This window comes from Oncorhynchus clarkii, chromosome 17 (assembly GCF_045791955.1).
Source record: "Oncorhynchus clarkii lewisi isolate Uvic-CL-2024 chromosome 17, UVic_Ocla_1.0, whole genome shotgun sequence".
Classification (NCBI taxonomy): Eukaryota; Metazoa; Chordata; class Actinopteri; order Salmoniformes; family Salmonidae; genus Oncorhynchus; species Oncorhynchus clarkii.
In genome coordinates, this window is record NC_092163.1 from 22,456,253 (window position 1) to 22,468,788 (window position 12,536).

General features: G+C 40.0%; 1 protein-coding gene across 2 annotated transcripts in view; it reads left to right on the forward strand.

The window, feature by feature from the left end:
- Positions 1-12,536, forward strand: part of LOC139370539 (striatin-like) — a 71,786-nt gene that overhangs the window by 47,617 nt on the left and 11,633 nt on the right. Inside the window, exons 5-8 of one of the 2 annotated variants that reach the window (XM_071110097.1) lie at positions 5,393-5,563; positions 5,894-6,029; positions 8,503-8,662; positions 11,252-11,362. In XM_071110097.1, coding sequence (XP_070966198.1) covers positions 5,393-5,563; positions 5,894-6,029; positions 8,503-8,662; positions 11,252-11,362 — 578 coding nt within the window. The remainder of the gene's footprint in view (positions 1-5,392; positions 5,564-5,893; positions 6,030-8,502; positions 8,663-11,251; positions 11,363-12,536) is intronic. The other variant, XM_071110098.1, reaches the window with a different exon arrangement.

Sequence of the window (12,536 nt, forward strand, 5' to 3'; positions counted from 1 at the left end):
ACCTTAGCCAAAAACATTTAAACTCAGTTTTTCAAAATTCCTGAAATTTTAATCCTAGTAAAAAATTCCCTGTCTTGTGTCAGTTAGGATCACTGCTTTACTTTTAAGAATGTGAATTGTCAGAATAATAGTAGAGTGATTTATTTCAGCTTGTATTTCTTTCATCACATTCCCAGTGGGTCAGAAGTTTACATATACTCAATTCGTATTTGGTAGCATTGCCATTTAAATTGTTTAGCTTGGGTTTGTTAATTAATGTTAACAAGAAATTTGTGGAGTGGTTGAAAAACGATTTGTAATGACTCCAACCTATGTGTATGTAATCTTCCGACTTCAACTGTGGTTCAGTTCATTTCTGATTCAGGAAAGAAATCCAAACAAATGATCTACCGTATGACAAATTATTACTACTACCAATATTCTTTATCCAATGTTTAAAACACATGTACATAAAAAATAAAAAAATATCACATTCTGTTGAAACAATATTCCCATATTGGTTTATACCTTTATCACAGAAAGTTATCCTGATCATCCAGCAGACCCAATCTGGTGAGATTTTCAAAACAGAACAAACAACGCAACAATACACTCATTCATATATCACTCGGTGCATCCCTACATATCACTCAAGGTGTGTAAATTTCAATCCAAAAACCCTCAAAATGACTGGTAATTCCCCCATTTTGACACATGACTCACCATAGTGACTGTGTAAAAACAACAACACTGCAAATCAAATTGGAATTACTACCCTTAATAACAAAAAAATAAACATTTGTACCTATAACTTTATAGTACAAATAGACTAGAGACAGGTATATCCTTCTCGTGGTCCTATTAGTTATAAAACTTATCCGTTATTATCAGTATTCAAATCAGTATTAAATATGACCTTTAAATCATCATCCAATCATCTCTCGGCTTTCCAGTGAGGGTGATCAAACCAAACTAGAAAGTCAGGACAGAGGTCATTCAAACCCTTCAAAGAAGTGTTTCTGTCTATATTAGATTAATTATGTGAAAACAGTCAAAACATTTCATACATTCTATTTTCAGGTTCACAGTAAGTTTCTTCAAAACATTTTTTAATTATCAGAATAATTCACATGTTCAATTAAAACTAAAAAAATACAAACTTTAGAAAATTCTGTGTATGTGCATGTCCCTTTAAGATACCCAAATAAAATAGAACACTCACAATAAATCAGACATATAGTAGTTTTTAAAATGACAAACAAATATTCATAGCAAGTGTGTTGTGTGTGGGTCCCTGCAAACCCTATGGTAAAAACAGGCCAGGCCCTATTTAATTTAACTCCTCTTTACCACCGAATGTGGATACCTTTATATCTATAAAACTGCTGAATTTCACTCACCCCTCTCCCAAGACATTTCAAAGTGAAAGAGAAATGTTTACCTCTTTCTCCTGGAAGCGAAAGTGTCTTTCTTTAGCATTCACTATACTAATATCATAATCAGCAACCCAAATGTTTTAACTACAAACAAAACATAATGATAAGTCCATTGTACTCCCTCAAATCATTAATCATTTGTTTTAACCTCTCTAGGGTATGTGGGATGCTAGCATCCCATCTGGCCAACATCCAGTGAGATTGCAGAGCGCCAAATTCAAATACAGAAATACTAATTTATAAAAATTTCGAAAACAAACCGTATTTTACATAGGTTTAAAGATTAACTTCTTGTGAATCCAACCACGGTGTCAGATTTGTAAAATGCTTTACGGCGAAAGTATACCTTACGATTATTTGAGAACATAGCCCAGTTGACAAATTATTACAAACAGTAACCAGCCAAGCAGAAGTGAATCCCTTACATTGATGATCTTCATATGGTGGCACTCAGAAGACATTAATTTACTCAATAAATGTTCCTTTTGTTCGATAAAGTCTCTTTATATCCAAAAACCTCCGTTTTGTTTACGTGTTTTCTTCAGTAATCCACAGGCTCAAACGCAGTCAAAACAGGCAGAAAAAAAATCCAAATTGTATCCGTAAAGTTCATAGAAACATGTCAAACAATGTTTATATTCAATCCTCAGGGTGTTTTTTAGCCTAAATGTTCTATAATATTTCAACTGGACAATAACGTCGTCAATATAAAAGGTAAACAAGAAATGCACTCTCTCGGGATTGCGCATGAAAAAGCTCTGTGACACGTCAGGGTCCACTCATTCAGACTGGTCTTACTCCCTCATTTATAAGAATACAAGCCTGAAACCATTTCTGAAGACTGTTGACATCTGGTGGAAGGCATAGGAACTGCAAATTGAGTCCTAAGTCAATGGATACTGTAATAGCATTGAATAGAAAACTACAAAAAAACAAAACAAAACTTCCTGAATGGATTATTCACAGGTTTTCGCCTGCCAAATCAGTTATGTTATGCTCACAGACACTATTTTAACAGTTTTGGAAAACTTTAGAGTGTTTTCTATCCAAATCTACCAGTTATATGCATATCATATCTTCTGGGCCCGAGTAGCAGGCCGTTTAATTTGGGCATGCTTTTCATCCAAAATTCCGAATGCTGCCCCCTACCCTAGAGAGGTTAATGTACCCCAATGTTTATGTGCGCTTAATTTAGCATGCAACGTATCTCACCACCGAGTCTGACAATTCACTCCCATATCGTATTATTTGACTGGTCTCTCCATTCATAACCATGTAAACTTATCCTGGTGTCGTTACTAGACCAATGTCCAACAACATATGTAACAGCTGTTTCGCCATAGATTGTTCCTGTTACCACTCTAAATATAATACTTTTTTCTGTTGCAAATGTAGTGTGGTGGTTCATTTCTTTACTATCAAATGAGGAGACAAACTTATCACACAAGTCAGAGTTATACTTAATATTTCAACTAAATATTTAATCACAATTAATAAGGGAGCAGGTCAATACAGAGATCTTACGTGGAGCCCCAGATCGAGGGAGATTATCAGTGGTCGTATATGTCTTCCATTTCCTAATAATTGCTCCCACAGTTGATTTCGTCAAACCACGCTACTTACCTATTGCAGGTTCAGTCTTCCCAGCCTGGTGCAGGTCTACAATTTAGTTCCTGGTGTCCTTTGACAGCTCTTTGGTCTTGGCCACAGTGGAGTTTGGAGTGTGACTGTTTGAGGTTGTCTTTTATACTGATAACAAGTTCAAACAGGTGCCATTAATACAGGTAACGAGTGGAGGACAGTGGAGCCTCTTAAAGAAGTTGTTACAGGTCTGTGAGAGCCAGAAATCTTGCTTGTTTGTAGGTGACCAAATACTTATTTTCCACCATCATTTGCAAATACATTCATTAAAAATCCTACAATGTGATTTTCTGGAATTTTTTTTTCTCATTTTTTCTGTCATAGTTGAAAATTACAGGCCTCTCTCATCTTTTTAAGTGGGAGAACTTGCACAATTGGTGGCTGACAATCCTTTTTCCCCGTATGTATGTATGTATATATTATGTATTATATTTATGTATTTTATATATATATATATATATATATGTGTATATGTGTGTATTATATATATGTATTATATTTATGTATATTATATATATATTATATATAAAATCTGTGTGTGTGTCAGTCCATGTGTGTATGTGTGTCAAAATGGCAACCAAGCCCTCAAATGGGATAAGAGAGAGGATGTGTGTGTGTATATATCTTTGTGTGTATGTTGTCTGCTTGTGTGTGTTGCAAACAGTGACATGAGCGGCAGCTACAGGCAGGCACTGAACCACTCAAGGGACAGGGTCCCTCACTCCCCCCATCAGAACCATGAACTCACTGAACCTTACCTGACAGAGAGAAGAGAAAGAATAGGGGGGAAATAGAGAAGAGCGATGGGAAGAGGGCAGAGCAGAGAATCATGGAGTGCAGCTAGTCTAAAGACAGTTAAAAGAATAAAATAGACCAAGTAAAGTTCAGACACTTGATCAGAGTCCAGCATTCATTGTTACACATATTCTTGACTTCTGTCACTAAAATATTTGACGTCTTCTCAACAATTGAACTTAAACTTGTTTTAATATTAAATACGAGGTATTGGCTAATTTGTGTTCGTCTGTGCATGTTATGAGCAGTTTTACCCATTGAGAAGTTGCACATAGCTCCAATACCTACAGCATTTAAGGCCTTATGTTAGCAAGAATATGTGCTTATTGCCAAAATAGATCAAGCAATAAATCTGGGCACTAAATTGTATTATCCTTGGATGACCTGCTTGGATGGAGGAATGTGAATGCAGCGTCTCATTGAGAGGAAGTGTGTGTGTGTTGTGCGTGTATTGTCTCTGGTGTGTGTCTGTGTAACGAAGCACAGTGTCCGAGACAGAGATGGTGTTAGCCCATGAATGGAGGATTGTGTCGGGCATTCAGGGCTCCTGCAACTGAAGAGGCTGGTACAGCAAGAGACGGAGAGGAACTTTTTTTCTCCTCTCCCCCCCTTTCCCTCGTTCTGTTAAAGCTTGCACAAGACGCTGTTTTATCAAAACCTCCGACCTTGGAGCATCAGCATCAAAACTTAAGCGCGTCTTGAAGGAATCAGGATAGAAGGGTGTCATCTTGATTTTGGTTTTACCTACCAAGTGAGGTATGTTGTGGTTTTGGAGAGCTTTAATGAAATTTTGCATTTGATCTTATTAAGTTGTTGTTTGTAAATTGGCTTAAGATTCTATTCATGTGTGGTTTTAATTGGTTCCATTATCCAATGCTGTTTCATTCCCTTGTTGTGCAGTGACTGAAAACTGATTTTCTTTCCTGCTCAGAGGGGAATAGTTTCAGTCAATTGCTTTCTTTGGACACTATGGTATATAAAGGAACATGTTTGTTTTCTTCAGAAATTGTATCCAATAAAGTAGGCCATATTGATTAGTTCTAGCTTGTTTGCCTTTAACAAAACTTTATTTTCTCCAGGATTTTGTCTTTGTTGTCTAATCCAGTACATCTGGCTCCTGAAATGGTCAATGTCCTGCTCTATTCCGTCTGACTAACACACCAGGAACTCCACTTTAAATACAGTTAACTCCAAATAACTACTTAAATATTAATGAAAATAGTTTTAGAAACACTTTCAAGTGTAATTTTATCCCTTTAATCTTGACTCTCATCGTCTGTTTTGAAACCTAATTCATAGTGATTAGCGTGACACACCATATATCATAAGCAGTTGTAAAAATATAACTAATATATAATATAGTCATGTCGCTTCTGCAATGTTATGTGAAAACTAGAGTAGATGGAAGTTGCACCTAGGATTTAGAGCTGGTCCTAGATCAGTGCTTAAAGACAGTTATCCCTCTACGCACAAAATCTCCAAATTATTATCCAATCTCTCCCGTAACATTCAGTCGGGCCTTACTTTCTCCACTCCTCCAGGTACCTTCAGGAGGTGGGCTACACGGACACCATCTTGGATGTGAAGTCCCAGAGGGTCAGAGCACTGCTGGGCCTGGCTGGAGACTCCGGAGAGAGGCCGTCGGACAGGAAACCGGAACCCATGGTGAACGGCACTGAGCCATCTTTGCTGAAGGACAGCGGCATGATCAGGTGAGCAACTGCTAATGACTATTGCTGTTGTTATTGCTAAATGCTGTTGTTGTAGTTGGCCTAAATGTATTGCTATCACTATTGCTATTGTTGTAGCTATTGCTAATGCTATTGTTATATCTATTGCTAATGCTGTTGTAGCTATTGCTGTTGTAGCTAATGCTATTGTTGTAGCTAATGCTATTGACGTAGCCATTGCTAATGCTATCACTAATGGATAACTAGCATTCTTCAAGGAAATCCAGTTAGAAACTGCAAGTGTAGAAGTCCTGCATTGTTTTTGTGTTCTCACTAACATCTGTCTCACTTTCTCTCTGTTCTCTCCATCAGTAAACCTGACATGTCTGACTCGGCCACAGTCCTTGAGGCCTTCAAGTTCATAGAAAGCGCCGCCGCCGAGTTTAGCGACGAGGAGGATGACGAAGACAGCGAAGGGAGGGACAAGACCATTATGAACTTGGCCACTGTAAGCAAGGACACACAAACACTCTTATACACACACACACACACACACACACACACACACACACACACACACACACACACACACACACATTCATGATGTGACTTGGGCTTCTTCGTGGGGCAATTCGAATTAGCCATTAGCGATATCATTAGCAATGGCTACAACAATAGAGTAACAGCCAGAACCCTATTGAATTAGCGACAGGCAGCAATAACAGTCAAGGAGAACCAGTAGCAGTCACAAGCTATGTTGGCTCATTCCTTGTACTTCATTCTAGGGTGGTGATGAAATTAAGTGATACAATTTCACTTATGTTACAAAATACATTTTACCAAGACAAATATGATTCATGTGCTGAATCATTCAGTGGGTCTTCCTCTAACATATTAACATTCTATTCAAAAAGTTAGAGTTCGTATCCGAATACATCCGATAATAAGCACCAATCAGTGTTTACATAGTGGTGCAGGTTTCTCTTAACTTTTGAGGATTTTACATTTTGTGGTCGTCATCTCCTAAGTTCTTTCTGTGGGTCACAAAAAGCGAAGTTAACATGACACGAGCTGAATTAAATGTAAAAGGCTTTTAAAAGAAAAGGCTTGGTATAAGCTCCATTGACATTTCAGAGAAGCTAGTTTTTGTGAGAAATCTTTAAACAGGAACAGGAATTTCAAATGAATACGAAAGCGTATATTACAATATGAAAATACTACATGTCATGTCTCAAAATCGATATACATCTTACCTACAGTTGAAGTCGGAAGTTTAAATACACTTAGGTTGGAGTCATTAACACTAGATTTTCAACCACACAACACATTTCTTGTTAACAAACTATAATTTTGGTAAGTCGGTTAAGACATCTACTTTGTGCATGACACAAGTAATTTTTCATGGCTTTAGAAGCTTCTGATAATTGGCTAATTGACATAATTTGAGTCAACTGGAGGTGTACCTGTGGATGTATTTCAAGGCCTACCTTCAAACTCAGTGCATCTTTGCTTGACATCATGGGAAAATCAAAAGAAATCAGCTAAGACCTCTGGAAAAAAAATTGTAGACCTCCACAAGTCTGGTTTATCCTTGGGAGCAATTTCCAAACGCCTGAAGGTACCATGTTCATCTGCACAAACAATAGTATGCAAGTATAAACACCATGGGACCACGCAGCCGTCACACCGCTCAGGAAGGAGATGCATTCTGTCTCCTGGAGATGAACATACTTTGGTGCGAAAAGTGCAAATCAATCCCAGACGAACAGCAAAGGATCTTGTGAAGATGCTGGAGGAAACGGGTACAAAGTATCTATATCCACAGTAAAATTAGTCCTATATCGACATAACCTGAAAGGCCGCCCAGCAAGGAAGAAGCCACTGCTCCAAAACAGCCATAAAAAAAGCCAGACTACGGTTTGCAACTGCACATGGGGACATTTTGTAGAAATGTCCTCTGGTCTGATGAAACAAAAATAGAACTGTTTGGCCATATTGACCATCGTTATGTTTGGAGGAAAAGGGGGGATGCTTGCAAGCTGAAGAACACCATCCTAACCGTGAAGCACGGGTGTGGTAGCATCATGTTGTGGGGGTGCTTTGCTGCAGGAGGGACTGGTGCACTTCACAAAATGGATGGCATCATGAGGTTGGAAAATTATGTGGATATATTGAAGACATGAGTCAGGAAGTTAAAGCTTGGTCGCAAATGGGTCTTCCAAATGGACAAGCATACTTCCAAAGTTGTGGCAAAATGGCAACAGAAGGAAAACAAAGTCAAGGTATTGGAGTGGCCATCACAAAGCACTGACCTCAATCCCATAGAAAATTTGTGGGCAGATCTGAAAAAGCTTGTGCGAGCAAGGAGGCATACAAACCTGACTCAGTTACACCAGCTCTGTCAGGAGGAATGGGCCAAAATTCACCCAATTTATTGTGGGAAGTTTGTGGAAGGATACCCAAAACATTTGACCCAAGTTAAACAATTTAAAGGCAATGCTACCAAATACTAATTGAGTGTATGTAAACTTCTGACTCACTGGGAATGTGATGAAAGAAATAAAAGCTGAAATAAATCATTATCTCTACTATTATTCTGACATTTCACGTTCTTAAAATAAAGTGGTGATCCTAACTGACCTAAGTCAGGGAATTTTTACTAGGATTTAATGTCAGGAATTGTCAAACTGTGTTTAAATGTATTTGGCTAAGGTGTATGTAAACTTCTGACTTCAACTGTATATATTGTTTTTTGTCCTGCGGATTGAAGAAATATGATGACAAGTTCAACGGGAAAGTGAGCTTGTTAGGTAGCCTGTAGCCTTAATTCTTGCTCCAGCCTAGTTTATGCAGTGCAATTTCCTTCGTTTTTGACCCGTTTTTGATTGGACACTCTACTCATTCAGACCTACACTTTCACTCAACTCATTCAGTCACTCAGACCCCCTCTCCGTCTCTTCAACCCTCTCTGTTTTCCACAGATGGTGAGGAAGAAGACGTCTTCTTCCCCCTCCTCATCCTCGGACATGAGTGACGACCAGGACACGGAGGAGGCCCTGAAGGGCTTTGACTTCCTGGCCAGCCCAGATGAGATGGACGGCTCGCCCGATGTCCGGAGTGCCGAAGACAGAGGAGACTGGGGTGAGGGGGGCTTGGTTGGTTGTTTGATGAACACTCAAACTAGAATGGTAACGTTTACATGTGGGCCAAAGTAACTTATTAGGCCTAGTCAACAGTGAAGGGGAAATGTTGGCAATAGTAGGACTATAGTGTGCAAGTAAGTGGGGACTGGCATTTATTCTCAGGACACGAGAGCACAAAAGGGACAGGAGGGCCATAGAAAGAGGACAGTAGACCAAAGGGAGGACGAGTGGGCCATAGCAGGGACAGTTGGGTCAAGAGAACATTGAGTGTAACTCGGTTTCCTGCTCTAGCTCCACATAACAGTCCCCACTGAGGGGACCTACCCATCCCTCAATCGCCCACTCACACAGAACCCTGTATTCTCTGTCCTAGTCTTCACACAAAGACACAGCTGGCCACCTGGCTACTGTGGCTCCATTATCCCCTTTAGCTAACAGGGAGCCCCTTCACTCCCATCACCTAGCAATGCCCTGTGTTTATCTCCACTCAATGACCAAGGGCATTCCCACACAATCAGTGAGTCCGCTTGTCACAGGTCAGGCAGCAGTCAGTTGAGTTGCACAGCCAAAGAGGAACAGATGATGTGGCGTCGCTGGTTGTGTGACAGAGTAAGCCAGAGGGATCCAGTTGAAGGCATAGGCGATCTTCCAATATGCATACAATGTTCATAGTAATTACTAAGTAATATGCTAGTGTTGACATTAGAACACAGCCACAACAAATGACCAATTGTCTGTGATGCATTGACCCACTGACTAGATGTTGACAATCCAGTTATTTTTATCAATACTATAATTCAATAGTAGTTCATGTAAATAATGGTGACAAAATCTTTTTTTAAAGACTATTCTTGTGTTATTGGGATAATTAGGTCAGCTTGCATGCGAAACTGAGTTGTTTGCATTCCCTCTGTTAACCATAATTGAAGCCATGAGCTGAACACACAGCAAAGGACGGCTAGATGGATGGATGGTAATTAAAAGGTCAAGCGGCAGCGAGGCGCTTCGCTGATCAGTTATGAAACAGAGTTGTCATCAGCAGCTCTGTGCTCTCCAGTGTTCATCTCCTCCGCTTGATCCCACACACTGCCACTACAGATATATATATTTTTTTCACCTTTATTTAACCAGGTAGGCCAGTTGAGAACAAGTTCTCATTTACAACTGTGACCTGGCCAAAAAGCAAAGCAGTGCGACAAACAACAACAACAACACAGAGTTACACAGAAACAAACGTACAGTCAATAACACAACAGAAAAGAACATTAGAAAGATCTATTACAGTGTGTGCAAATGTAGAGGAGTTGGGAGGTAGGCAATAAATAGGCCATAGAGATTAAAATAATTACAGTTTAGCATTAATACTGGAGTGATAGTTATGCAGATGATGATTTGCAAGTAGAGATACTGGGGTGCAAAAGAACAAGAGGGTATGTCCTAATGGCACCCTATTCCCTATATGGTGCACTATTTTTGATCTGAGCCCTATGGACCATGTATGATCATGCCTGCATCTGAAATTAGGAATAGTGATATGCTTATAGGTATAGATACAGGGCCCCCACATAATTTGACATTTTTTGTTGAAATACATTATATGTTGTGTTTTTAGTTCTTTAGCCAGCTTACACTATAAAACCTACATGGTTACTGCTTTTGATATATAGAACATTTCACAACATGATGGAGTATTGTTGAATGGCGTTGCATTTTTTTGGGGTGGGGGGGGGGGGGGGGGGGTATTGAATGTTATTTGCATTGTCTTAACATTAGCATGTTATGCTGTTGTTGACGTTACGGCACAAAGGACAAAGCCTTGCAGAGACTGAGTGAGGCATGACGGCTGTTCACCATATGCTTTGTTGTCACCTTATTTGGCTGGACACAGCTTTCTTTGACATGAATATTTTTGAATACATTAACTCAAAAAAAATGCAGGATTCTGCCGGCTATCAAATTCAGCATTTGATGTCAGCTGTATTTTTTTTTTGTCGGAAGCCAATCTGGCTCTTTACTACACCCCCCCCCCGAATCCTTTGTTTAATGGCAGTTTTGTGCATTTGTGTTTCCATATCGAGTGGCGCAGCGACGGTAACCCTCAGGCATGACTCTATTCTCCTGTTCCATCCCTGTCTGTTGTCATATGAGGAGAATTTTACCGATTCTCTTCCTGACTGACCCCTATGTGTTGACATCACCACCCCCTATGTGCTTTGAGATGGTGGGGTGGGGGGGGGGAGTATTACAGGAAGAATTTCCATCACACACTTTTTTACATACTGCAGCAAATGGCAATAATGCAACATACTATACATTGCCGGTCTCAAACCCAGATCTCCCTGCCCGTAGGCAAACTCGCTAACCACTGCTCCAATAGGGTTGTAGGCAAGTGTCTCTGCAATACATTTTACAGGCTATATATACATATATTAGGATTAAAGAGGCCATCTTTACTTGAACCACCTTTTAATTTCATAACACTTTGGATTTGAGTTTCGTTTGGTCTGGTTCAATAGAAAGTTCTGGACACTGACCGGCTTCTCGGTTTCTGCCCCCCCCTTCCCCCAACCCCTTCCTTTGGGTGTAGAGAAGGAAGAGCAGTGCCCCATGCCCGAGGCCTGGGACGTGGACCAGGGCCTCATAGCCCAACTCAAGGAGCAGTACAGGAAGGAGCGCAAGGGCAAAAAGGGGGTGAAGAGTAAGTCTGTCAGGCCTCCCCTTTCTTTCTCGCCATTGCTTTCTTTCTCCTTGTCCTGGTGATAAGAGCTTCTCTCTCCCTCTCTCTCTCTCTCTCTCTCTCTCTCTCTCTCTCTCTCTCTCTCTCTGAGGTCAACTATAACATGCAGAAATTATATTTAACAGACACGTTAAGCACGTTAGATACACTATTCCTCCCATCGCTTCGTTTTGGCGCTCTATTTCGGCCATCTAGTACCACCTTCTCCATGTTTGTGTCTGTGCCTCTGTGGTTCCGCGCGTACATGTTTGTATGTTAACATTTTAATGGGATTGCAATCACTGCCTCTCCTCACAGTGCTCAGAACCGCGCAGGACAATTTGATCACTCTTGTAAGTGATCAATCACTATAACCACATTCACTAAAAGAAAAGTGCACTGTGCTGCATTCCTAACCCTCTCGCTGTATCGACCTTACTCATTGCTGTTTTAAGTTGCATCCATAGAAATATAATTACTAAAAAGGGCATAGCCCAGACCACAGCAATTTGACTGCACCCTCGCGGGTACACTCTGTATGAGTGAAATGGCTTACCCATTATGGCCCCATTGTCTTGAATGGGCGTGCCCCTTCTAGTAATTCTATGTCTATGGTTGCACCATCCTACACTTGAGACATTCCATCCCGCTTCGTCGTGTTTGTACCTGTCTTTATTATGCCATAGGTTATCAGCTACACCTGTGTCTTTGTATGTGTGCTGGTTCCTTTTTTCTGTCTCTGTATTTTTCAAACATTCCAACTTCTTATTTTCTCTGAAAGTATACCGGTGTCAGTGACTTAACGCTCTCCTTTCCTCCCAACTTAAGCTTTTGTTGTTCTATGAGTTATTTCTATGTTCAAGCTACGAAGTCGTCTTTTGCCAAGCATCAGCCATGGATCTGCTCTTCAATCTGCTTATTTGTGTCTTCAATCTTATAAAGTTTCTGAGTATTTAAATAAATATACAAATATATTTTTTAAAGTCCCTTTGTTTAACTAGGCAAGTCAGTTAGGAACAAATTCTTATTTTCAATGATGGCCTAGGAACAGTGGAGTAACTGCCTTGTTCAGGGGCAGAACAACAGATTTTTACCTTGCCAGCTCGGGGATTCGATCTAGCAACATTTCAGTTACTGGCCCAACATTCTAGCCACT